Source organism: Ornithodoros turicata, chromosome 2 (assembly GCF_037126465.1).
Source record: "Ornithodoros turicata isolate Travis chromosome 2, ASM3712646v1, whole genome shotgun sequence".
Lineage (NCBI taxonomy): Eukaryota > Metazoa > Arthropoda > Arachnida > Ixodida > Argasidae > Ornithodoros > Ornithodoros turicata.
Genome location: NC_088202.1, coordinates 129,250,763 through 129,276,908, shown reverse-complemented (window position 1 = coordinate 129,276,908; position 26,146 = coordinate 129,250,763). Strand labels below are relative to the sequence as shown.

At 46.3% G+C, this 26,146-nt stretch overlaps 2 protein-coding genes and 1 long non-coding RNA gene across 3 annotated transcripts; 2 read left to right on the top strand and 1 right to left on the bottom strand.

The window, feature by feature from the left end:
- Positions 1 to 1,696: 1,696 nt before the first annotated feature.
- LOC135386113 (large ribosomal subunit protein uL4-like) lies at positions 1,697 to 8,840 on the bottom strand. Its single transcript, XM_064615854.1, has 9 exons — positions 8,737 to 8,840; positions 7,924 to 8,101; positions 6,958 to 7,203; positions 6,753 to 6,877; positions 5,816 to 5,945; positions 5,532 to 5,688; positions 3,552 to 3,635; positions 3,298 to 3,457; positions 1,697 to 2,030 (listed from the first exon to the last, which is right to left on the bottom strand). The coding sequence occupies exons 1-9, from the start codon at positions 8,737 to 8,739 to the stop codon at positions 1,743 to 1,745; spliced, it is 1,371 nt and encodes a 456-aa protein (XP_064471924.1). The 5' UTR covers positions 8,740 to 8,840; the 3' UTR covers positions 1,697 to 1,742.
- A 186-nt stretch (positions 8,841 to 9,026) lies between these two features.
- LOC135385026 (leucine zipper transcription factor-like protein 1) lies at positions 9,027 to 26,105 on the top strand. The gene is made up of 7 exons (XM_064614203.1): positions 9,027 to 9,139; positions 12,265 to 12,392; positions 19,681 to 19,875; positions 21,187 to 21,328; positions 22,645 to 22,797; positions 22,858 to 22,961; positions 23,040 to 26,105. The coding sequence occupies exons 1-7, from the start codon at positions 9,137 to 9,139 to the stop codon at positions 23,059 to 23,061; spliced, it is 747 nt and encodes a 248-aa protein (XP_064470273.1). The 5' UTR covers positions 9,027 to 9,136; the 3' UTR covers positions 23,062 to 26,105.
- On the top strand, positions 21,736 to 22,612 carry LOC135386112 (uncharacterized). The gene is made up of 3 exons (XR_010420601.1): positions 21,736 to 21,786; positions 22,287 to 22,373; positions 22,541 to 22,612. It is a non-coding gene; the product is annotated as an uncharacterized LOC135386112 (long non-coding RNA).
- Positions 26,106 to 26,146: the final 41 nt, after the last annotated feature.

Below are 26,146 nucleotides of genomic sequence, written 5' to 3'. Positions count from 1 at the left end.
TGGTCCAAACCGGCGAAGTTTTTTCCTTGGACCGAAAACCGTTAAATATATTTTTCGGTTTCCCTCCTGAGCGAAAAAAACGTATATGGTTTCGATTCCGTTCCAGTTCGCACCAAAATAGCGTGTTTTTTTTCGGTTTTCGGTTCCGGTTCGCTCCGACACCCTGGTAGGACTCGAACCCACATCTTCTGGATTACTGGTCTAGGGCTCTACCAATTGAGCTAAGCTAACACGCCTACTTAGCGACTTCCAGGGTGCGTCACCTGAAGGGACAAACCAGCCACTCTCTCTCAGTCATCCTCCTTTCACTCTTACATTTTTGCTCACTCATACACACATTCATTTGACGAGATTGACGCAGGCAGCAACTGTTGAACATGAAAGAACCAATCCAGAAGATGTGGGTTCGAGTCCTACAGCTGGCTAACCTTTTCGGTGACTTTCATCTTTCAAATCTATGAACCTTTTCGAAAATGTGCACACTGATGACTGAGTGATCCCATTTTCTACACTGAGTACTTCAGCGTGGTTGATTGATATAAAAGTTGGTTCATGTAAATTACATTCTCTGTGCCCTACACTATGCTCACAGGAGACATACCGGAATACATTACAAACAAGGGAGTTAGCTTTTCACTGCGCGCACACACAGCCTGAAGAGTTTAAACTCGTAAATCTGTTTTTACACTTCGAGCATTCAAAGATTGCAAAACAATTAAGCGGCGATGACGAGCACGAAGAATAAAGTTGTGCAGCCGCATGCAAACAATAGACCTCTACCTGTTTGTAAACAAATGACGTCATAATGTTCGACAGCGCCACGAGTTTGGTAGAGTTGAACTACGTTCAAAGCTAGTGACGAACAAGGTCACGCCCGAAAGCCACGGTCTTTAGGGGATTACGATGGTCTCTGAAAAGGACGCGACCTTCGATCCTACCATTCTTCCAATAGGAGGCAGCAAACATTTGCCCATTCGTGGAACCCAGCTCTCCCCTTCAGATCTGTTTTGGTTTCGGTGTGTCTACCAACGTCATGATGATGTTTCTCGGGTAGAGGTTTATTACAGTGAGAGTAGGTTAGCGCAAGAAAAAAAGGAAAGGCCAACGCACGTGGAAAGGAGGAATATCACCCTCTCCAGAGTCAGCATTCCAGCCACCAGTGGTCAGGTGGGAGAAGACCGCATGATTCGCTTGGAGCACTTTGGCGCAAAATTCGCTATCTCTATCAGGATTGTGCAAATGGTGCCGGAGTGAAATCACTGGTCCTGCATTCATTTTTTGTGCGAATGTGTGTCCCAGGGCTGACGGGACCCAGGCATCAGTTTGGACTGATGGGATTGCACCGTGTAACTGGAGCCTGAAGTTTTAGGGTTTAACCAGATTCTTCCTGAATTGAAGGTTGCCTCTTTAGGGTAAAACGATTTTTACCCTGTAAATTGCCCACACTGAGACATCTGTAGGAATGCACACTAACTTGCTTCGCAGCAAATGCAGTTACATCACCATTTGTACCAAACCAGTACAGTTAGTTTGAGTAACAGATCGCAATTTCTCCCCGAATTCGCATGAATTTAGAATAAATTTTTATTCACCTGATTTTTACCTCCCCCGAATTTAGAAAAACAAAAAAATTCCCGAAAACTTCAGGCTCTACGTGTAACCAAACCCTGTGTAAGATACACCAAGCTCCATCACGTTCATTTCAACATTTTATTTCCATGAGCAACCCGCTACACCGAAGCTCATTTCTTGGCAGTCTGAGCCTTTTTAGCTGGGGTTGCCTTCGCTGCAGGGGCAGACTTGCCCTTAGCTGGTGCCTCTACCTTCTTCTTTGAAGGGATCTTTCCTTCCTTGTAAGCCTGGATCCTTGCCTTGACCCTACGCTTGGTAGCCAGCTTACCCCTCGGCTTCGGTTCCTGTACTGGAATCTGCTTTCCGCCTCTCTTTTTGATGGCTGCTGCCCTGCGAGCCTCAGAAGACCTCTTGAGGACCTGTTGCCACGGTGCCAACTTCACTTCGGGTGGTGGTAGCTGCGGAGGGTACAATGTGCATGTTACTGAGTTTCAGTATGCCCCTCGCCCATAGAAAATAGCTTAACAGCGAAGTTGCCGGATGCGCAGGTTTAAAGTGACATACAAAACAATTTGGTAAATGAACCGCTGCAGTCAGCAGTGTATACATGAACATTCGATCTCCCGATCACTGTCTGATTCAAATAACTGGAAATGTGTACGTGAACAAACAAGAAAACATTCCCTGCATCCAGCTGTAGCCCCTTTCACAAAACCTCAAAAACCGGTGTTTGGAAGGGGACAAGAGGTTTCACAGACTCACTGCAATGTAGAGTTGCAAGCCACACATCCTCATTTTTTACTACAAGTGGCAGGGCATAGGTACAGTAGAATCTCGATGATACGAATTTCGGTATGACACGAATTCATTTCCGGTCCCGGCCGGAATACCTATTCTTCCCATGTATTAAAGTTCGGATGATAGGAACGCGTTATCTTGCCTGTACGGATGATACGAACGAGCCGAGGATGCGACAGAGGTCGTTCCACTGTGACGCGACAGCGCGAGAGTCATGCTATTCCTTTTGAAAAGGGAGGGAGATCCTCAACACTCTTACCACAAACTCCCTTACATAATGTTGCACAATGCAAGTAATCACTCTCAATTTGGTGGTGGTGGAGGAGATAAGGTCAAAGGGATTACACGGATGGCCCGGAACCTTATCACTGTTTTGACCTTTTTACCCCCCTCGCAACCATAAACCGCAAAGCTGTGACATGGGACTGGAGGAAAACAGCTACCAGAACACGTGGAGGGAACATATATCAGGACAACATCTGGCAACATTACTCGTCGTCTTTCTGCAAGTCGGCTTCACCTAACGCCTGCGTGCTTTAGGAGAAGCTCGCTTTAGAACACTGTCGCGCGACTCGCGTGTGGAAAGCAGGTGCTGGATATTTTCAATCATCTCGCGAATTTGAGCAGCATTGGTCAAAAACTTACGACACAAAAGCATTACGAACGACCCCTTTCACAGACAGTAATGGAAAATTGAACAGTCACTGTATTTTCTCGATTCAATTTTTATTTTGGTTTAATTCGTTTGATACAAATTTTTTCCGCTAACCCATGAGATTCGTATCATCGAGGTTCTACTGTACATCTTCTCCAAAACCTACTATATTCTGAAATTACTGACTTTCCATTTTCTGTTCTCGTGCTCAATGAGCATACTATAGATTTCATGCGGTTAAAATCAAGAAATCAATCCACAGCGATACTCACCCCGCGCTTCTTTGCCAAGAGAGCCCTCTTTTCAAGCTTGCGCCTCGTGTTGTTGATGACGGCTGCACGTCGTTGGACCACTGCATACGGGTTGAGCTTGACCATAAGGTTGATGTTCTTCAGCGGGTTCTTATGCTGCGTTCGGCGGACAATCTTCCTCCTTCACAGAGTCAGGAAGGCAAGGCAGTGTCACATTTGCAACCACCCACATGCAACATGTATGCACATACAACATGCATCAGGTATACACTTACTTTGCAGGCCTGAGCGTGTGTCGGATCTCGGCGCTCTTGAGAACCCTGTTGATATCTGGGTTGGTCATGATGGGGATGGGGAGGCTGCAGGAATAAATTGCCAGTGTAAGGCATGACATTCATCTACTTTACTGTTACAAGCATGCGATACAGAGCAGAACTGATAGAAGAAAAAGGAGAAGCAATCAGTAAGTCTGCAATCCTGACTCGAATTATTGTCAGTAGATAACTTTTCAAAATCTAGCTAGCATTTTTTTACTGTATGTCAGCAGCATGCTGCAATAATGACATTTATGAACCCAAATGCTTAGATGTATATATATATAAAAAAAGGGCAATCACAATAACTGTCTCGCACTGTAACGTACAGCACCCTAGGTGTGGGGTCAACCCAAGAAACTGGAATAATCGGGAGGACATCACAGAATATTACAGAAACGAGTCAGCTTCAAGCAAAACAGTTCTCCTAAAAGAGTGTATACATAGGGCCCTCAGTTTTCGGGCTTTATTTTTGGGAAAATCGGGGGTAAATATCAGGTTGAAAATCAGGACCTGCCAAACAGGGTAATATTGGGTGATATACTGAGAAGTGATGTATTTTCAGGTGAGAAAATAAGATACTTTTATGTGTTGAAATTAATTAATTAATAATTGGGGGTTTACATCGCGAGACAAATGAGATCATGAGCGACGCCACTGCGGTCGGTCTGTGGAGTGTTAAAATTAAGTGAAAGAATATTTATTAAGAGACTGGTAGATAAATCACTGTATAACCACTAAGGCTTGCACTGGCCCCTGTTTATAAAACGAATAAGTCGCATGTTCAGTAAAGCATCATCCATCGATGAGCGTTGAGAGCATGCTCGCACTCGCGTTGGTATGCCTCGGAAATTGTTGGCTGTTGCTGCATCCTCTTTACTACTCCGCATACTTTGCTGATACAAGATACTCCCTACAAGATTTGAAAGTTGGCTTCACCTAACACTTCCGTGTATTGCGGGCAAACCCACTTTAAGGAACGCCAAGCGTTGCTTAACTCTTTTTTCTTCGCTGTTTAGCATGATTTTTCCTAATTCCTTTGCTATTTTTGGTAACAGCACAAGAAAGGGTCTCGTCAACGTCCACGGAAAGCACTAACAGTACAAAAATCCAACACTGAAGTTTTCAACTTACTTATTGACACAAGCTTTCATGATGCAGACTACATTTCTTCGGGCATGAAAAACAGGGCATTTTTGGTACGAAACCAGGGTATTACTTTGGTTGGCATTGCCATTCTGCAAGGCGGCTTCACCTCATTATTGAAACGGATTTTGAGGGACAAGGGAAGCTGTCATGGCCCCATTAATTTAACTTATCACTAAACTAACCAAGCTGATGATGTTTTAGGTTGGTGAAGTTAGGTTAGATTACTAGGGCTATGGCCGCTTCGATAATGAAGTTGGGAGTGCGAGGCAAGCTGCCACAGCCGCACTAATCTAACCTAATATATCACTAAACAAAGTGTATGATGTCACAGGTTCAAGATGGCTTTCCCGTAACACAAATAAATGAATCGAAAAGTTCCGCTAATTTTCTACAACCATACACTTAAAGCAACACTAAGCATTCGTTGAAGTGGGCTTGACCGCAATACACGGTAGTGTTAGGTGAAGCCAACTTTCAAATGATGACGCCTACCAAAGGAAAATTTTTCACACTAGAAATCAGGCCTGCATGCAAGCGTCCACAAATCCAAACCCGGCGTGTTTTGTTTACTTCACCAGCAAGATGTGGCGCGGTCGGGAGCAACTCGGGAGCGGTCGCGCGATTGACGTAGTTCGCGCGTGTGCGGATCAAGTCCTTCGTTTGCACTTTCGCAGGCCAGGTTTACAGGTTTTATCGGGTTAAACCCGAACTATTTTGATGTAAATCGGGGGGTAAAAACGGGCTTTATCCGGCTTTACCCGAAAACTGAGGGCCCTATGTATACACACTCACTGGAAGTTCTTCTTGGTCTTGGAAGGCTTGCTGAAGGAGCCGTAGAGACGGTCCAGCTGACGGAAAGCACCTTCGGTCCAAATTACAAAACGTCCAATATGACCACCGGGTGCAACCTTCAGCAAGTTCAGTTGGTCGACTCGAAGGGTCTCCACACCTGCACAGGGAACAAGACAGAAAATGACTGTGACCTCTTGTGACGTGACATTAGCAAACAAATGCCAGCACCAAAAATAAAACAGTGCGCTGAAGACACTCTGGAGGCAACAGGCAGGAAACTTCACCTGGGATGTTGCGGAAAGCACGGGACAGACCCTGGTCTTTTTCATAAACAACGAGTGGGCCAAGGCGTTGGATGCGGCGACGGTTCCTCATCTTGCCCTTGCCAGCACGCAGGCGACGGGACTTGTACACCTGCAAAGCACAGCCATGTAATTGTCAATGTCTCCATGTTGAATGCATCCACCAGTCAACTACGACCATGGTTGAGAAATTCCCAAGCAGCACAATGTACTGAAAGTCGAGTGCAATAGGGGTGGACGGGTAGATGGAAGGCCTTGAACAGACTTTTGAAACTAAAGAACATTGATAAAACACATACCCATACCCGCCACCCCTATTGCACTAGACTTTCAGTACATTGTGCTGCTTGGGAATTTCTCAACCATGGGGAAGAAAAAAGAAAGGAAAGGTCAGCCAGACGGCGGTCGGCTTGCTATTCCAAAACATATTAGACACATAGGTTAGAGACATATTAGGTTGGGCCACACACAATCCAGGAACCTTCCTGGCTCCAGATTGGTTCGATAGTTCAGTAATATCCGTGAAAGCTCGCATGGAAGTGCAACAGAAACAGTCTCATACTAGTAATAGTCTCATATAGTTTTTGTAATGGTCAAGAAAGAAGCATATACTGGTGTGTGCATAATGATTCCAGTACACAAGACAGAAAAATGTTTTTGCACCCAGAGTGCACAAGCTGATTACGATAATTTTATGTATCAAATGTGATCGAAATAAAGTTAAACGTAACAGCTTCACTACGACGACAAATTGACTCGAATCGTTATAAAAATAAATGAACAGTTTGAATGCGGGACCTGACTGCAGCATAAGAGAAATCCTTACACATAGTTGTCTGAAACTTCATAGCAGCTTTAAGAACAGGATCCTAGCACGACCTTTACAGCAAACAAACTCTGGACATTTTGCATTCCTTACCTTCTCTACATCCTTCCATGCTTTGAGCTTCTTGAGGAAAAGCATAGCCTCCTTGGTCTTCTTGAACTCTTCCACCTTGCTGGTCACAACCAGTGGTATTTCGGGGATCTCCTCAATCTTGTGTCCTGATGACATGCAAAGCCCATGTCACCGTGCGATCACAAATACAAATCCGTCCGTGCTGCTACGCCTATTTTCAACTTACCCTTGGAAAGGACAAGTCCAGGCACGCCCGTTGCAGCTACGGCGGAGCAGATGGCATAGCGCTTCTGGCCGACGTTGATGTGGCGGTGCCAACGACGGTACACTTTGGTCGGGGCAAACATGCGGCCACCACGGCACATGTTACCAAAGGCACCCTGACCGGAACGGTGAGTGCCTCCGCCACGGACACGCGGAATACGGGCCACAGCTCGTCCGGTGCCCCAAGACTCAGCCGAAGTCTGGTGGCCTGGAAATTTCAATTGTTAAAACACCAAAAAACAAATGCTTGCTGGCAAACAAACGGAAAAAGATCAGAAAAAAGACAATTCGTAAGAGAAATGTGCAACACACTCCCCCCCCCTGCACACCAGCTGTTCTATCCCGAGCTTTGTGAAAAGGAACACGCGAGCAGAACGACAGTTGTCCCTTCTCTGTTGCCATCACTCCTGACGCACTCTTTTGGCCAGCTGATAATAGGGGGGCTACGTCGCTACACCAGGAATCAAAGATTGATAAGGATGTAGTCTTGCACAATCCTGCTTTCTGCCATAGGGCATCCTGTCAAAGAGGCAATACTTTGCTGTCTACTCCTTTTTTCAAGTGAGAGCTCAGCTGTTTTCAGTCGGTCACTCAAAATATCTTTAGCGTCAACAGGCGTCCATTGTGAAATTCCGAAGGAATCTGCCCGCTGTTGGGGTAAAGGCAACCGAAAGAAAACAAGAAAAGCAGTCGTTACCAACTACCAATGAAAGGCAACACAGCACGAAAGACTGAGCTCATGTAGAAAACCGGATGTGCACTACGGAGGTGTCTGCATCAGAGAAGACACAAAGACAACAAAACTTGTCATTTGCTTCCATGTGAGGCCACAAGTGGCAGAGGAGGGTATCTGCCATGGGCTCGCGTGTTTTCGGTCACAAGGCTTACGCTGCTTACATAAGTAGTGCTATTTGCACATGCAACGCACCTGCTTCTTTAGACACCGCATAGGGGTGCCTCCTGTTCTTTGCCATGTTCATGTGAACAAAGTTGACAATGTCAGGTCGTATGGGTGCCTTGAAGACTGCAGGCAAAGCGACCGACGCGTCTCCCACCTCATTTTTCTCGGTGTAGACGGTCACCAATGGACGGTGTACCGTGTAACGCTGAGGAAGGAATGAGAAGTAAATGCATAAGCAATTAAATCAGCCTTAAACAGCATCCGCTAATTTCTCGTTGTATATGTAGTATACAGATGCATAAGTCTTAGTCGAGTAGATCGAAATGTATTGTCGTAAGAATTAACTATAATGCAGTACCCCTTCCGTTACATCTGTCCTACTTCATACGAGGGCCGACATTTCACGACGAAAACTCAATGCACTGCAACGAATTTATAATCTCCAGTTTGGAACAACCTTCTACTTCGAATGCCACATACAACCAAACGTTAAAAGGAAATAACGTGCGAGTTTGGCTGTGAGCGTACCACGTGGCGATTTATACGTGCAAACCATGCAACAAAACCAAACATGTAAGCAAGCTCCGAGGAACAGCAGAAATCTGTAGAACGACTATTACTGTTTTTATCCTACAATACCCAACTTCATTAACTAATTAGAGAGTACTATTAATAAAGCATGCAGCATAGTGACTTAGGCTTAGTGCCGGTACAAATTTCAGCATCTTGACAAATGATACATTGTGCCTTTTCATTAGCATCAGAAGTAAATACGTGAAATAACAAGCAGGAATATTTATCATAACAACAGATATGAGAGCAAAAGCGAAAAAATCATACCATTTTTGCAAAGTTAAGTTACAACTATCAGCCAGCGACAGCCTCGATGGCGACTCGCTGTAGGAAAAGGGCGGAAAGATACAAACAGGAACCGGAAAAGGGTTGACGGTTTCAAAAATAGTTCCTAGACAGGAGCTTGCACCTGGTCTGGTGCAACTACTGTTTTCTTTTTTTTCTTTGTACATTTTAATATCCAACAGCGGTCGAAAAAATGGGTTGGTTTTAATATCTACAATAAATTGGAAAGCATTGTAGAAATTGGCATGTGTCAGCGGATCGTGATTGGCAACATCAACATCGGCAACGTCGTTGGTTTCGTTTATGTAGTGCACGATTGTGCACGCTTCCCATGACGAATAGCTGACGCATTTATTCCTTAGTCCTTGTGTGGACGCCTGACATGGTAAACTGGGATGAATCTAGTCACTTTTGCTCCTAGTGAAAACCTAGTTGTGTGTGCAATGCAGCTTTCTGCGCTTCTTTATTGTGTCAATGCTGCTATGGTTGTCAATCAGCTTCCATCGCTTCTCCTCTCCTTCTTCACATCGCTGTTTAAAGAAAGCTGTGTTTTCCTGAGATATACTGTGTGATATCATAATGCCCAGACCTGAGTTCACATTCCTTTGCTTTGTTACTTTACTTTCACCTTTAGGCATTTGGAACCTAATGCGCATGCCTAGCCACCATTCTCAACAGAATGATTGCGCCCTGCGAAACATGCACGCAAGGAGTAGAAAGCATTGTATATATCTATACAAGGCTTAGAATCCTTAACATTCCACAGGGTTTTCCTAGCGAAATACGGCAGCTGTCGAAACTGAGTCAGTGCCGTACGTAGTGTTCGCAAATCCCATAAGCCTGTTGATCAAATGGGCGTCATTGTCGTGGTCCAAATTATTTATGAAAAATAAATAAATGAAAAAGAAATGCTACTGACAAAGACACCACAACAGCATTTTTATACTTCAACACTGTAGAACAACCCTGGCGTTGTTCGAATCCCCGCATATGAGCTGTCCGAGGTTTCCCGAAGACTTTCGATGCGAATGGCAGCACAGTTCCCCCTGAAGTCACCCCAGGAAGCATACTAACTGTCCTGTCTTCCGACTCCTTCTAGCTGTCCTCCCCCCATCTGTTCACGTCTCTATGCCGCTCATGACTACAGTTGCTTCGCGGCAATAACACAAAACACACAACAAAAAATAAGCAAACAAAAATTATCAGACCTACACAGACATACATGAGGCACAGAATTTTTAAAAATCTCCGTCTTGGGCTGGTATGACCTGCCGCTATTGTTGGAATGTGCTTGGCAGAAAAGTTGCAAGATTTCTCTGCAGCAGTGCTACACCTCAGTATGCCAAACGACGATGAACCAATTGCAGGTATTTGAACACATCTGGTGTGCCATATTTGGACAGCTGCTGTAGTACCACAAATTGCTGTACTATTTTGGGACATGGTTGTCTAAAATCTTTAGCCCGTGGCGGAGCCGTCCACTATCGGCAGTGTCACACACGAAGGAACTATAACTAGAGCTGAGCACGGGTACCCACAGGTACCTGTCACGATTTGCGGGTAGGAATTAGCGATCGCTGCGGGTAAAATGCGGATGTACCCGCATTACCCGCACTCCATGGCCAACTAAGTGATTCCTCTCAGTCACACGAAAGCTCAGCAGTGCCCCTATGTCGTTGGTCGTATGAATCCATGTGCCAGATTGCAGCAGGCAAGTGCTGGTGGGCGAGTTCGATTATTAATGGCAGACATATATGGCTCTCTGTTGAATTGCAGTTTTATCGGCATACGATTGAAGCCGTCCGAGACACTTAGCCAACACTCAGAATTTCCATTGTTTTAAAATAGAAACAGCAGTAAAGTGGACGAGGAACACTATAATACAGTACCCCTGGAATAGTTTTCTGGACCCACAGCACTTCCCCCTGTGGGTCCCAAAGTAGGTATGATGGTATACAGACAGCACTGAGGGTGCGGGTCGCCCAGATTAAATTCTTGCGGGTGCAGGTGCGGTCACATACGCACGGATGCTCTGCGGGTGCGGGTCCAAGTTTGCTTACCCGCATTCACCTCTAACTATAACAATACAGTCTCTGAGGGCAGGTCACAGACTGCCACCTGTCGGGAGAGATGATCGTTGGATACACAGCGTCGTCTGCTAGTGAGGTTAGTTGAGCGCGGCCTCCCCTCGGAGATTCTATTGGTACAGTTCTTTCGTGCACGACATCGCTGATAGGGCACCACTCCGCCACTGGCTGGAGATTTTAGCCAACCGTGTCCCAAGCAGTACATTTACACAATTACACCCTGCTTTACAATAAATATGCAAGGTGCATGATAAGCAAAAAGAAAGCAAGTAATTATATGCATATATAGACAGGAAAATATCAGCCGCAGCCAAACGGCAGCATGTAAAGTACGTGTCTGCATGTCTGGCATGCCACTGTCCCAATGGGGAATGTCACCAACAGTGCAACACATGACTGTTCCAGTGCACTAGCAACACCTGAGGGAACTGCAGTGCAAAGAGAAATGGTGCATTTTCGGTGAACAATAAGCGGAATGTCAGTGGCAACATGTAAAGTATGTAAGGAAAAAAAGAAAAGGCTAACTGAAGCTCTTTGGTTGAATGTAGTATGTGAATCTATAACTTAACATGCCATACCAACACTGGACAGCAATTTTCGGCCTTAGGCCATCGTTAGGCCATTAGGGGGAGCATTGTTATGCCAACAGTGTGAGCGTGTGTGTTTGGCAGTGTTTGGGTACAACGTGACGTTCTCCCATCGTGTCTTCACCCTGATGACAGGCCACACCCCCAAGCATTGCCTACCTGCACACTGCCACCGAAGGCCCAATAAGGCCGAAACAGTTGTGCAGTACTGGTATGGTGACGTTTGAGTTATAAGCTCACGTATGTGTTTACTACCAGTTATGCTCCTCACGTGAAGTAATATATTGGCTGAGATATGTACTAGAAACATCGTGGGGGCAGGGGGTTCAAGAAATGCCTGTTTACTTCCTGCATGCACTTCCTGCACATGCAGCGACCACTGCTCAATGCCCTTCCAAGTCTGAGATTCTTGCCTGACTTATCAAATGGGCCTTGATTCCAAATGACTTACTTGCACCTATGTATTGTATGTGGCATTATTGACAGAATGTTTAATTGATATCAATATTTGGCTACTCATGACATAAAATGGGTTAAACAAATTTTTTAGAAGAAGCATAGCTCTCTCATTGGGGAAAAAAAAATATAAAAGCAAATTTTTCTGCCGCACATGATAGGAGTGGTACAGCGAAGACAAAAATGAAAATTGCTTGATACGACAGCCCTAACGAAGGTAACGACATACGTGAAATGGCACCATCTCCGCTTTCACCACTTCAGGGTTGGAAGTAGGAGGAACTTGTATAGTAAATCATACACAAGGAAAAGAAAGCATCCCAACATGTGTAATGTAAAAATGTAATAGTAGACTCATCAGTGCTTGTTTTGCTGTCTAGGCTTCCCATTTGGAAATCAGTGACGAGCACCAAGACGTGGCACTTAGCTATCTGAAGTTTGCAAAGTTCCAGAGGTCACAGCGTCTCAAGGTGGTGGCCAGGTGCTTTGACGATCTTAAGGAATCTAGGTATACCCAAACTTAGTTTTCGGTGCACTATTTAGTGAACGATTTTTGGATATGTCTTCACCAAGTGCTTTGTGGGAGAGTTGTTAAGATGCCGTATTGCTGTTCTCTATGCAATATTTTGTATGTCCATATAATTTTGTAAATTTTGTGATTATTTAAGGAGTTGTGACATTTTGCTCCAAGCTTTTCGGAATAAATGTAAAAGATCATTATTTGCATCGTTGTGAATCTGCGTTGCTGGCATAACAGCAACATGGGTAACATGCGTAGAACATTGACACCACGAATAATGAAACTCATTCAGCCCAAGCAACACAACATCTTGGGTCAATATTGGCAATATTGGTCCAATATTGTGCCAAGATGTTGTGCTGTTTGGAAGCTGTGACATTGCGGCAAGCATGTCAGCTGGAGAGAGCATGTCATCCTTATGAGAACAAATAGGAGCACCTAAGGCTCTTACTCCTCTGACGTTAGAGTTGGATGCCGAAGCTCATTTAATTGTATTGCGCCAACTATGGCACTTGATTGATTGGCAATTGATTCAAATTTTGCCTCGAAACTTTGCCATGCAGTACAGTGTGTGCATGAGCTAATAAAGCATGTGTAGCACAGTGTCATAACTCCTTTAATGTGTGGATTTTTCTTCGGTGATGTGCCACATTTGAAGCCTACTTCAACAAAACCAGGTGCCGAGACTTTTGTCACCCATGTATGAGCGGCTAAAAAATTATATGTACGTCCTTAGGGAGGTTCTTGATATACATACTACTTCTGTAAAATGAAACAAATTAGTAGGTGCCCTCTCCCCTGCAACATTGATGACCGGCTTTGCTACTCTATCCGAGAGACGGTGGTGCACTGTAATGTTGAGTGCAAACTGCACATCTACATTCTCAAAATATATATATATTGACAGTTGTATGAAAATAATGAGGCCTAGGGTGCACAGTGCTGTACTGACTCTGTAAAGAAATAGTGCTGAACAGAGCAAATAACCATGGAGGGAAAACAGGGATTGGCTTTTTAATTTTTTCCAATTTATGGAAGGGAGGTGCGAAAATGGCACTCCTTTTTTCTATGTACCATATTTTCTGGTGTATAACTGTAACCCATGAAAACATGTGGAAAATGAACTACGTATATAGTATAGCACGCACCACGGGGTTGAAGGTACCGGTGCTAATAGCGCACAGAAACTGCAAGCTCGTCATCACCACCATTACTGTGGACAGTAATGGTGATGACGAGCTTGCAGTTTCTGTGCACTATTAGCATGTGCATCGAGTGTAAGTACTTTTTATTACATCTATCGTGGGTGTAATGCTTACTCGAAGCCATTGAAGTCCGACATGACAGTGTTGGTGTTGCGGTAGATTTTGATCTCCTCGCCCCTCTCTGTCACACATTCCTTCTGAACAGCGCTAGCCTTCTGAAATGAACTCAGGATTACTGTCATCTCGAAGACATCCCATTCTTTTTGGACATACTTTATAGTTCACCAATCCCACTTCACTGGCTCAGCACGACTCTCTCCGCTACTCGTGCTCGCTGTCTTATCTTTCATTTTTTTTCCACATTTCCCAAACATGGTACATTACATGATTTACGCCAATATCAAGCAGCTGGTTCAAGGCCCGAGGCAAGAGGTTACACGGCATCTTCCTAGCTCCGGCTCTGAAGGGCAAAGCTTCGATAAGTAACGCACGCTGGTAGATAAGGCACGCTGCCTCTTAAGGACTCTTTTGACAATGTACAACATGCACGTTATACAGAAAATACGGTAATACACCCTCGCAGAGTGATATCACCATTTCTTTCAGGTGCGCTTTAAATGTGGTACTTACTCGAAGCCATCTCTGTACTTTCATTTTTGTGGTATATGCTGTGACAAATATTCTGACTTTTGTTGTGTATGATTTGCCATTTCAACGGTATTGTAAGCTGTACTCTTTGTTCTAGTTCTATAATAAATTTGTTTTAGAAAAAACACTTTTGTGCCTTTTGCTTTATGTCTTGCGTTCTACTTTTGTTTGCTTTGAATTTCTATGTTGAACAGTCAATTGAAATGTTCATTTGACCATACAAGGTACTGAATTAAAAGTTACTGACATTGGTAGAATTTGAACATAGCGCGTTATGGTGGGCATTGATAGTGTAGCTGGTATGGCATAACTATTTGTTACCTTTATCAGTTATCCAAAAACTGTTATTTTATATTGTAATAATCCCAGTGGTCACCCAAACCCCTATTCTTTATTCCCTCGTGCCACTGTTTACCTTCCTTCTCTTCCTCTGTCATTGCCGGCACCCAGCCGATGTAGGCAGCGCCGGCACTAGGCATGTCTGCCCCAGACCTCGGTCTAACAACACGGACTGAAGTGGGAAAGATAGCGTCCCAGAGCGTGAGCTCAACACGCTATCCATTACACCACAGACCTGCATTGTAATTCCCGATTGAAAAAAAAATTTAACAATGTGAATGATGGCAGTTGAAGAAAAGTCAGCAGCAGAGGCATTCGAACCGGCACCCTCTGATTGCCGATGCTACCAGAGATGCTGCCAATTACACCGTGCTAGCTTTTTTTTCTTTTCGTTTCCTTTTTTTTTTTCATAAGAAAAAATTATTTACAATTTTACAATATTTACACTGTGCACGGACACAAAGCACAGAGAGCAAATTTCACCGCTTTGAGGGTTCGACTACCATGCCCCTTCTGTTTATCTCGAAAAGGTTCTCGAAGGAAGAAAGCGATGGCATAAGCCACGTCTCTGTACATGCTCCCGACAGCCATCTCCTTGCCTGGAGCTACAGTGCTGACAATCCAACATGAGAGGTATCACGTGCATCGCAGTGCACTGTGTGGGATACTTCAGGTCTCCGAAATACATGGACCTGTGGACTTTTATCACAATATTTACCAAAGACATCCCTGCTTTTTCTGCACACCAATACAGATTCATGGGTCTCATTCTTTCAAACTTAGAATGTAGCCCCCATTAGATGTAACTTTTGTAAAGTTGTTGCCCATGGTGGGATAGCCTGCGCCCAGTATAGTGCTGCAGGGAAGGTCACAGTGTTGAAGACGTTAGCTCATGTTTAGAAAAGTCAAGGTCCTACACTCCCATGAGAGGAGCTTCGCTTGCAATGCGGCAGCTTTCTGCTGGCAAGCTTCTGCCGATGGCTTCTGCAAGTCCAGAGGAATTCCGACATGTTTATGGGTTTCAGTGGAGAACTCGATTCCAGCGTATTGCTTTGGGACTGTTGCTCAAACAACCCAGCCATGAGCCTGTCGACTTGGATTTGTTCAGCGCTGCTTCACTCACACGGCAAAAAATTTCTACCACTGACAGTCCTTCGTGTATCTGCTTTTGAAGTGCAGATGATGCTTACGTCATCGACAAAAGCCAGGGATTTGTTGTTCGAGATGTTCATTTCCGTGATTCTTGTACTTCCAATAATTTTCCTGCAGGTTGTGTGCAGATTTGTTTGCAGGATGTTCCTGCAGGTTTCCTGTTGGGGACATTTTGCACACCTGCCTCACTGAACCTTCAAATGGGATACACTTTCCAGGTGCATCGTTGATGATAAGCCTCATTGAAATTTCCCGGTAGCAAATCCTGATCCAGTTCAACATCGTTGTTCTATCTCGCCAAGGGCCCTATTCCGAAGTGCCTCGCTCGCGCAATCGAGTCGTTTGCAAGCGACGGCACGTGGTGTGTGATGTCATCGAACGACAGCGCCGAGAATTTGGTATTCCAGTGCTTCCAGACGAGCCGCGCGTGAACGATCCTGTCGTTTGACCGATGCGCACGCTTGTTCAGCGGGGAGAGCTCAGCAGAAGGGAACGTGAAAAAGCGCAACTTTCAACACGAACCACCAAAAGACAATGGCAAAAGGGCAAGGGTGCAGGCCAGCTGGTACATGGTGAAATTCTTTTTGGTGAATTGGGGGGGGGGGGGGGGTTCATGGTGAATTTCTCGGGCTCCAATTTTTTCACCACCAGAAGACGACTGCCGCCTGGTTCTGACCCTCAGAAGCTAGCAACGTGTGTAATGATTTTTTTTTTTTTTTGCTACATTCTATAGCGGCTTCCCGCTCTAGCAAATTTTTCCACGGCTGACAGTGAATACATGCAGTGAAAAGCAGTCGGAGGTGCGAAAAGCAAAGGCAAAGGAACCACTGACAACTTCCCAATCCGTTGAGCAGCTACCACATGTAATTCCGGACCACCGATGGTGTCGGTAGGCGAAGCGATCGAGGCGTCGGGAACGATACCTGCACCTTTTGGTATTTCGGGTTACGTCTAACGATCGCGCGCTTGGGTTATTTACTATCGTTCAGCCCGTCGACGTGTTCAACGTCACTGTCACGCGCATCCCAGATGACGACGACAAAGCGATTGCACGAGCGCGTTCGCAAATATAACTTTGTGCATTTGAGATAAAAGCAAACATAGGCAATAAAAGACGACGCAAAAAAAAAAAAAAAAAAAAAAGAAACAAGCTGTGCTTGTTTTTCTTTTTTTCGTATAATTTCCTCTATCTGCGATGGATTCACCGGTACGCGCTTCACGTCCCACCTCGGAGCAGTTTCACATTGTGCTCGACTATGGGGGGAGCACCGTAATGTCTCTACGGGTGGGCTGTCCGCTGGCTACACATCGCAAGACAGAAATAGGGAGTGGTGCGAGCTGGCTACACGTTTGAACGCCAGCGGTGGTGCAGTGAAACCCGTTGAGAGGTGGAGAAAGGTGCGTAAATTAGTATCAGATACGAAACACCAACAAAAATATCAAAATTCGCGGCAGCAGTGACGACTGCAATATCCCCGTCATCGGCCCTTGGGACACCGCGGCCCACCCCAGGGCGACCTTACGTCTTGTAGTTGGCTCTTTTGAGGCGACAGGCCTAAGGAACTCATTATGACCCCACCAGCACTCTCAGACATTTCCACCATTACGATCACGTTCATCATCGCCATCGCCGCTCCGATCATTCCCGTCATCTCTCATTGTTATCACTCATCATTGTCACCACTCACATTAGAACCCCTAGCTATGGGGTAGCTTTCCACTCATAGAGTGCAAAATCGCCACCCTGCATCATCAGAATATATATGTTGTTTTTGTTGCAATATCCCACTACTTGATTGAAGTTGTGTTCAATGGGAACTTTTAGACGTGGACCAACTGGAAAAGCGCCACCAAAGTCAAGGCAGCTCGCATCTCACAACACACGCGGGAGACGGGAACAGGTCCCCCACCGAAAGAATCGCTCTCTGAGCTGGAGGAGCGGCTGGCCTCCGTGATTAGGCAAGTGGCGACGACCGGGATGCAGGAGACTCGGGATACGGGCACTGCCGGCCTCGGAGTCCGCATCAACGATCATTTGTATGGCACTGCCCGAGGCAGCTTCTGCCTCACAGAGCGATGAAGGCAGGTCGACGTGCACATAGGTTCCGACTGCGTTGGCCTCGATAGCAGCCACGCGAAGTAACTTGCAGCCATCTCCGTTGAATGCTCTGGCTACTCGACAGGCCAAACGACTGGGTCCGAGAAATCGCTCGTGCACCGACACTCAGCCGATAGCATCGTTCACAAGCGACACGTTTAGAAGTCAAGGAAATAGAAATACCAAATGCTCGGTGCCGTCGATACGTGACATCACGCATCACGTGCCATCGGTTGCAAACAGCTCGATTGCTCGTGCGGTGCACCTCGCGATTCAAGCACGCTATCGTTAGACTATCAAAAGTTGCATGGGTCGTTCCCACAAGGTCGATCGAGAGCGAGCGATCCTCGCCTACCGACAGTGTCGGTCGCGCGCAATCGGTAGCTCGGAATAGGGCCCCAAGTGCGAACAAAATTCGCGTAGAGCGAACAAAAATTTGTGTACCGCTTTGTCAAAGGCCCTGTTGAGATCCACGTGAACCGCAGCCTAATCGTCGTCTCTGGCATCGCGCATTCACAAACTGTCCTCATTGCGTGCAAGTTTCTCGAGGTTGCCGCTTGCCCTAGAGCAGTGTTTCCCAAAGTGTGGTCCGCGGACCCCTGGGGGTCCGCGAGAGTGTCCATGGGGGTCCGCGACCGTCTCTCACATTTCAGTGAGGATTTTAGTCCCCACAAACGCGCGCACGTACATGCTGCCCGATTTCCAAACATCCAGAACTTCCAAAATTGCTACAAGCATGCTTCAACGGCTAGCTTCTAATTTCTGATAGAAAAGTCCTGCAATGCACGTTTGTCCGCGTCATACACATACAAACAAGAAGAAACCAGTCCGGAATCGTTTCTGAAGCTGTATCAAAAGCACGCAGCAGCTGACGAGGTTGCTGGTTATGCACTGGCTTGCATGGGAAATACAATGCGTCATATCGTTTTGCTTCGAGTTCGAACTGACTGAGAGTGTTTAGCGCATTTTATATTTGGCAGCCTGCGGACCTCTTGCAGCGATGGTGGCACTACAGATGATACCTCTGTTTGGTATTATCAATCTTGAGAGTTAACAAGCAAGTGCACCATCGAAGAAAAAGTACAAAATGGCGTAGCAGTGTGTTATCTTGGCTCGAAACCGAGCAGACAAACATGCGATTGCGTTGCAAGCGGTTAATCGGTGTCTTCTGTGCCACCAGGCACGAACTGTAACACACAAATGTAATTTCGTTCCTTGTTATACCCTGTCGCGCATATTAAACGCGGTCTGCAATGCAGTGTACACAGCGCGTATCCCGGTATATCTGTGTGTGTGTGTGTGTGGGGGGGGGGGGGGTCCGTGAATTGGTTCTCATCGCTTCCGGGGGTCCGTCACCGCCAAAAGTTTGGGAAACACTGCCCTAGAGCACTGCCCGTGCCTTGCATTCCGTTGATTTATCTACCCGGGTTCGGCTCGATGGTTCCATACCGGGCCCGGGAGGACCCCGAATAATTTCTAGGATTTTCGACCCAGGCCGGGCCTAAACCTGAGAAATTTATAAGCTATCCGCTGTTTTATTTTATTTTCTTTTTTTTTTCTTCACGCTTCCATCATTTTTACATCTGGCCCCGCATCGGTTCACATCACCGGGCCCCGCGCTTGCCTCGAGACGGCCCTGGATCTAGGGTGCAGGCAAGGACAGAGGAAGAGAAGGAAGGTGAACAGTGGCATGAGAGGAATAGGGGTTTGGGTGACCGCTGGGCTTATTACATATTTTCCACCTGTTTTCGCAGTGCTAACAGGGGATTTTGAGACTGCGTGCATGCGCTGTGCATGCAGCCATGGCGTGATTACCTGCCTTGACCCATTCCAGATTGATGGAAGAAACCTATACTGCTGATGAAGTTCGTGACATTTTGAATGCCTTATGTTCCGTTCTGACTGCGGAAATGGAAAGTGAACTCATTAATTCCGCGCACACAAACGTCCTCCTGCTGCAGCAGTTATTTAAACAAGCGGAGCAGTGGCATTTGAAGTTACATGTTGACGTGTCGGAACTGGAAGATGGGTACGTGGCTGTATTTCCGTAATTGAGAAACAATTCAGAATATTGCATGCGATGCCCCTATTCCACACCTCTCAGAAAAATCCCGGATCTTTCCCTGCTTGCTCCCATGTTGCAAAGAATCAATTTTTCTTGACAAAGCTACTTGCTTGAGCGTTTTCCTATCATACTTATGTGTTTCGGTGTGACTTCAGTCACTTGCACCTCACAAGGCCTCCACTTCATGCAACTTCATTCAAACTCACCTCACCTGACCTCACACGGAATCCGTTATTCTCGAGACATATAGCCTCACGAGTCTTGCTGGACCCTCACTCTCCCACACAACCCGTTTGTGTCACGCACGCTTTCACCCGTGACCTCACATGAAGTCAAGGCCCCACTGCCTTGGAACTTCCAAGACCTTAGCTTATCTCAGCATATTGTGGGTGTATTCAACTCATGACTTGGTCTCGCAACCCCTCAACCCCTTCCTACCTCTCACATACCCTTACCTCGTGACATGGCCTCAGAACCGTTCAAGGCCTCAGTCAGTGAGAGCCTGGCGTGTCCTCTGCGCTACGCGATGGAAATCACTTTCAGGGCGGTATCGAATTTTCCTGAAGAGTGAGTGACGGGGAGTGTGTGCACGCAAACGTAGCAATTAAGTGTCCAGCTGTTTCCCGCTGACGGAAGACCTCCATCGGGAGTTCACCACCTTCAGTTAGGACTTGCCGTGTTTCAGCCATTCTTGGAACTCCAGGGCAGCAAAAGAAACGAGGCATAAGAAAAGGCAAAATAAACTAGACATAAAGGCATCGGTAGCTCAGTCGGTAACAACAGTCGGTAAGTCGTCGTTGTCTTCCTGAGCTCAAGATCGCGGATTCTATCTCGACGGTAGAAATCTAGGGGGGGGGGGGAGTAAACATTAGTGAGGTTTAGTATATCGCGTACGCTGTCGCCTTTACGTACGTATGCCTTACGTACGCAAATGTGATAGCGTACGATTTACTAAAACTCCCTTTTTTCGCCCTCAGATATTTCCGGCGCACTTGAAAAGAACCTCAGGTGGGCGAAATAATCGGCAGTCCATACCCTGCGGGCGGCATGTCGCCATACAAATAGGCTGTAAATCAGCTCCAATTCCTCATTGTGGTGTCTATGACATTAACGCCTATGACGTCGCGGTAAAAATGGAAGGAGGTCGAACTGGTGTCAGTTCCCCTCCTAGGTATGCCGACGTCATTGGCGTTACTTTTAATCAGAGCTTTTAATCAATTATGATTCTGGAGAATCCCTCTCGCATTTACGATTTTCTCTCTACCTCAACGTTAGGAATGCAATTGAGCAAGTCCGATATTTCGAAGATAGCATATCACCTTCAAAAGGGGAGACAATCCAATCATTTCAGACCAGCAAATCCAATAAACTTGATCCTCTAGAAGACAATCAAGGCCCAGTTGGGCTGCTGAAAAAGGTGAGACAGTTTGCATTTGGGTCCTGCATGCAGATGCGATGAAATGGTTGGGGAATGACTAATGATTTCGTGCAGAGTCGCATGAAGCAAATATCAACTTCATTTCCTTCACTACTTCCTGACGCGTCGGCAAAAAGCGTATTATTGCACCACAATCATTGCATATCAAACCCCTAGTTACAACCGTTACCATGAGATGGCGCGTCGCATTTTGCATATCGCCTATTACTGTGCTGTAAATGCACTGCTTATTCATACGAAACATGAATAGGGTATGCAGAGTGCCTAAAAAAGGCGCACTCTAAGCGAATGAAACCACTGATATAAAACAAAGATGCAGACTTCGTGGATCCGCGTGGTAAGATCTTGCATAACGTTTTTACCCTTTCCAGGAAATAGAGAAACTGAAGTCTGAAAATGAAGTACTCCGTGCTCGACTGAAGGGTGTGGAAGGACAGGTAACCGCCATGAAATACCTAACACGTTCTCTTTGACCTAACCGATTTCCAACAATTGTTCCCACGAATCAATTACTACTAAGTATTTACACACTGCAAAGTGATGATGATGATGATGATTCAATTTTAATAGCGCATAAGCAACTCAGCCAATGCCACGGTAAAACGCAAAGTAGGAATCCTGCAAAGTAGTATTTCAAGGGAACGGCGCGCTTTTCCTAAACGGACACCACAGTTCGTCGGGATCGGGCATCGCACAGCAGGATGCGTTAATCCTATATTGTTGTGGCTCACGACTCTGATATGGCAGCGCACTGTTCTTCTGCGGAGGCCGTGCTACAAATTGGAGCCTTGGGTAAAGACTGTATAGGACTGCAGGACAAGTGCATCGTTTCCGTCCTTTTCAATGTGCGAACAAGAAGATTGCAAAGACCTGTAGAACTGCGTTTTAAGAAACTCTTTCGAGTCTCTTGACTTTCTTCGTTTTCCTTTTTTTGCAGGCTTCTCAAATTTTGAAGCAGAAGTCGGAAATATCTGAGATCCTTTTTGTGAAAGAACGCGAACTAGACGGCATCAAGAAGAGCCAGGTATACGACACCATGCAAATTAGTATATAGTTCCTGTTCCCCGTTACTACTTTCGAATACTTACATTTGTACTCGCCCGCGGACGGAATATGAGATCTATCTGGAATATAAGATATATTTTCACTTAAAATATGTTTGTTGTGACGCGATCATGTGTGCGATCGCAGGAAGAAGAGATTGATGAATCTCTAGAACTGATGGAAGACAAGATGAACAAAGTGAAAGAGGAGATGGAAGAGGCAAGGATTGCGCGGGAAATTTTATTTTCGAGTACTCCACGTATAATATTCCACAATGTTCCACGGGAAATTTGTTGCAGAGTCTTCGTAAGAGCAGCGAAACACAGAAGCACTTAGAGAAAGGTTTGACCCTTACGAAGCAGAAACTCCTCGAAGTACAAGCACAGCTGGACCTCGCAGAAAAGGTTGTAGTAGTTCGATATGCTGCCGCGGGAACTTATGTGGCCATATTTTCTCGACTTCAGGAGCTGGAGAAAAAGTTCAGCCAAACGACTGCATACAACAACATGAAAAAAATGCTGGTTGCCAAAAACGACCAGATTAAGGAACTAAGAAACGCTCTCGCTGTGTAAGTCTTTTCGTAAGTAAGACAACTTTTTGCTTGGTAACATGCTTATTATGTTTGCTACTTCTCTTTCCCTTTCAGGTACAAAGAGGGAGAAAATTGAAGGTACAGTTGCGGCAGGAGCAATACTGTAGTCGTGCTACGAGTAGAAACGTAAAGTACCCTTCGCGGCTCACCGCAAATTTGAAATTACTGAAAGCTGCGGCACATTCATATGAACACTTACGTCTCCTGGATCTAGTAATTCAGATGAACACAGAAATAGCAGGAAAAATGCACAGTTCCAGTGGACCACGGTTATAAATTATTAGAAGTCAAGAGGAACGTACACTTTCTGGGGGTGGTAATTGTTGCATGTTGGAATCCAATGTTTGCTCACATTCAATCGTCAGGAGTGGGTAGGATGCTCTGACCTTATATCGCGGTACAAGTGATGGATATTAGGGAGTTTTGGGGAATCTTGAGCGCCCTCCAATCCCTTACGACTTAAAGATTGTTTATACTCCGGCGTCAAGTCGACGAGCGAGAGCGTGCAACGAGGTTGACTGCCGTCGAAGTGTTTATACTCGGGCGGTAGACGAAGACGAAGCGTCCGATTGCGCCCGATTGCGTCGGGCGACGCTGTCTGCCGTTGGAGTATAAGCAGCCTTTTACGCCTTGCGACTCTCTGTGTACACCAAGTAATCCTATCATTTGCGTTGGAGACATCTGTTGTGGTGGCGCATACAGTGTTACCCCATTTCGAGGGAGACCTACGAGGACGTCTGTTATGTCTTTTGTGAGAAGGTAATTTTATGTCCCTGTAGAGGAGATGTCGTCCCTCTATACATGAGGGCTCATCGGCAGTGATGGAATATGCTGTGGAGCGTGTGGAAGACGACTGATCAGACCAGGGTGATAGGCAGAACTGACTGTTTATTCCAGAGCGCGAGGGGAGATGTCGCGCGGATATGGCCGCTACAAGCTTCTCATCCGTGGCTTCACTCCAGTGACTGGTGGTGGGAGATATATTTATTAGAAGACAGAAGAAAAGGAAAAAAAAGAAGGAAAGGTCTATGACTGGCTTTGCCATAGTGCATCGGGTCGTCGTCGTCGTGCACGGGTCGCTACATCACTCCACCCTCGGACGCGGAGCGGTGCTTGCGGTTTGGTACGCGTCGATACCACGGACAACGAATGAGGACAACAGAAAGACAAGGGACGACAGGGCACATGGTTTGTGGTAATGTTAGTGGGTAGGGCAGAGCTGCATGGTGACATGGGCAAATGCCATGTAAGCCTCGCGGGTTCCAGTAAAGGGATGAACCGGCGTGGGCTCCAGGGGTAGAGGGCGGGAGCATCGCGAACGGTACATGAGCGGTCAGCTCCAAAAGTTGTCGTAAAGGAGGTGCGGGGGAGCATCATCGTGAAGCAGGTGGATGCCGGGAACGAAGCTCACGTGGTCTCCCTGTGATCCTTCGGTGGAACAGAGATGCTGGTTCCCCTTGTCTGCCAGCGGGGCTTAAGAAGATGAGGACCAATGGGGAAAGTCAGATGGGAAGATTTCACGGGCTGGGTTCCTTGACTGCTTGCATTGGAGATGCGTGTGGTACGGTCGACGCGGCGTACCGCAACCGGTACTGAAGCGCGTGGCTCAGAAGGTTGCCGTTGGTGGATGCTCGAGGTGGACCGTCGCGAAGCGTGAGCGGCGTGATGCTGTGAAGGTGACTGTAGCGGTGGTGCGACTTGCGCGATGCGGAAGCGACACGGTGAAAATACTGAGATTCAACGTGGAGCATCACCGCTTAGCGAGCCCTCCGAAGAACAGGTACCGTACCTCCAGCGATGGCTTGCATGAGAGTTCCGAGAGGGGTCTTCAAAGGGAGCAGTGGCCTCCCCCTGCAGCTCCAAAATCACCAGTGGAAATTGCACGCTTTTTACTCTCAGGTTGTCATGATTTATACTCATATGCCATCATAATTGAATCTTATCCGCCGGATCTTCCGCATATCAGAGGTTTCAGTTGTGGTTGTCCTACTGTCTAGTCCATTGTTTGCATGCGTTGCTCCTCCTCCCATGGAAGTTCTTTGCCCTCCTCTGGAAATTATCCTGGGAACGCCCATGATGGCGTCGTATGTGGTCTTTCAAATTTGGGATGGTGAAGGGCCGAATTGTCTATCATAACTGCGGTATTCATTCTCTGGGTCACCAAATGTAGATATGATGTCGTCCCACTACGCGAGTCCGGCAATGATGGAATGTCTCGGAGGGCCGGACGTGCTGGGGAGTTCCTCAGCCCGTGGCGTCATTCCAGGACGTTGCCAGTAGCCCGCAAAGGCTGTAGGAAGTGCAGAACGAGCTGCGGAACTCGGATAGGTATTCGATATTTTGATATCGCTAATGTGTTCTCACGAATGCGATTTCGAGTCACCAGTATCACTTTGTTACCTTGCTGGTACGACACAAAGCATGATTTTTGCATGACAGCTTTCTGCGGGACAAAAGCTCCCCGAACATCGGAGCGCTGCCTTTCAGAGTCCATGGGTCCCCAGTAGCTTCACTGGTCCATCCCTGGGAACGAGTGCACGCACCCTCATCCGGCCCGTCGGTACCGCACCGGAACAAATGACTGCGACCACGTGCTCGGGGGGACGCTTGCCCTTAAACTGCTTCTACTCCAAACCAGAGCATTGCTTTCGAGTCGCACCGTTATGAAAGCGTCACTGAAAGACCGGCAAAAGCGGTTCTCCCAAAACTTTCCTTTTCCCCCAAAAGAAACAAAATGGGATCAACGTGTTTTGCTTTGGCATCTTTTGGGTAGAATTCGAGCAGCTTTCATTATTTACCGCTGTTTCCGTTCCTCTTCTAGAGGACCTTTCCAGTCACCCATATTTTCGATTTAACCGAGATGCTGCTCGCGGTGTATCCGTAGGCGCCGTCCGATGAGGGTAATCGATGTAAGATGCATCACGATACGAGGTTCAGTCATACTGCCCACCCTGCCTGCCTGACTTGATGAAGCTGTTCTTGATGTTGGTATCTTTATTGTTAGTCCAATTGTACCTGATGAATCTATAGCTACATGTTAAACGCAACTGTTTTTGTCACTGTTATTTACACTGTTCTCTGTGTGTGACATCTTTTGTGTGAATTTCCTAATAGTCACACCCCACAAAAAAAAGTCTTACGATACGATGTACCTGTTTAAT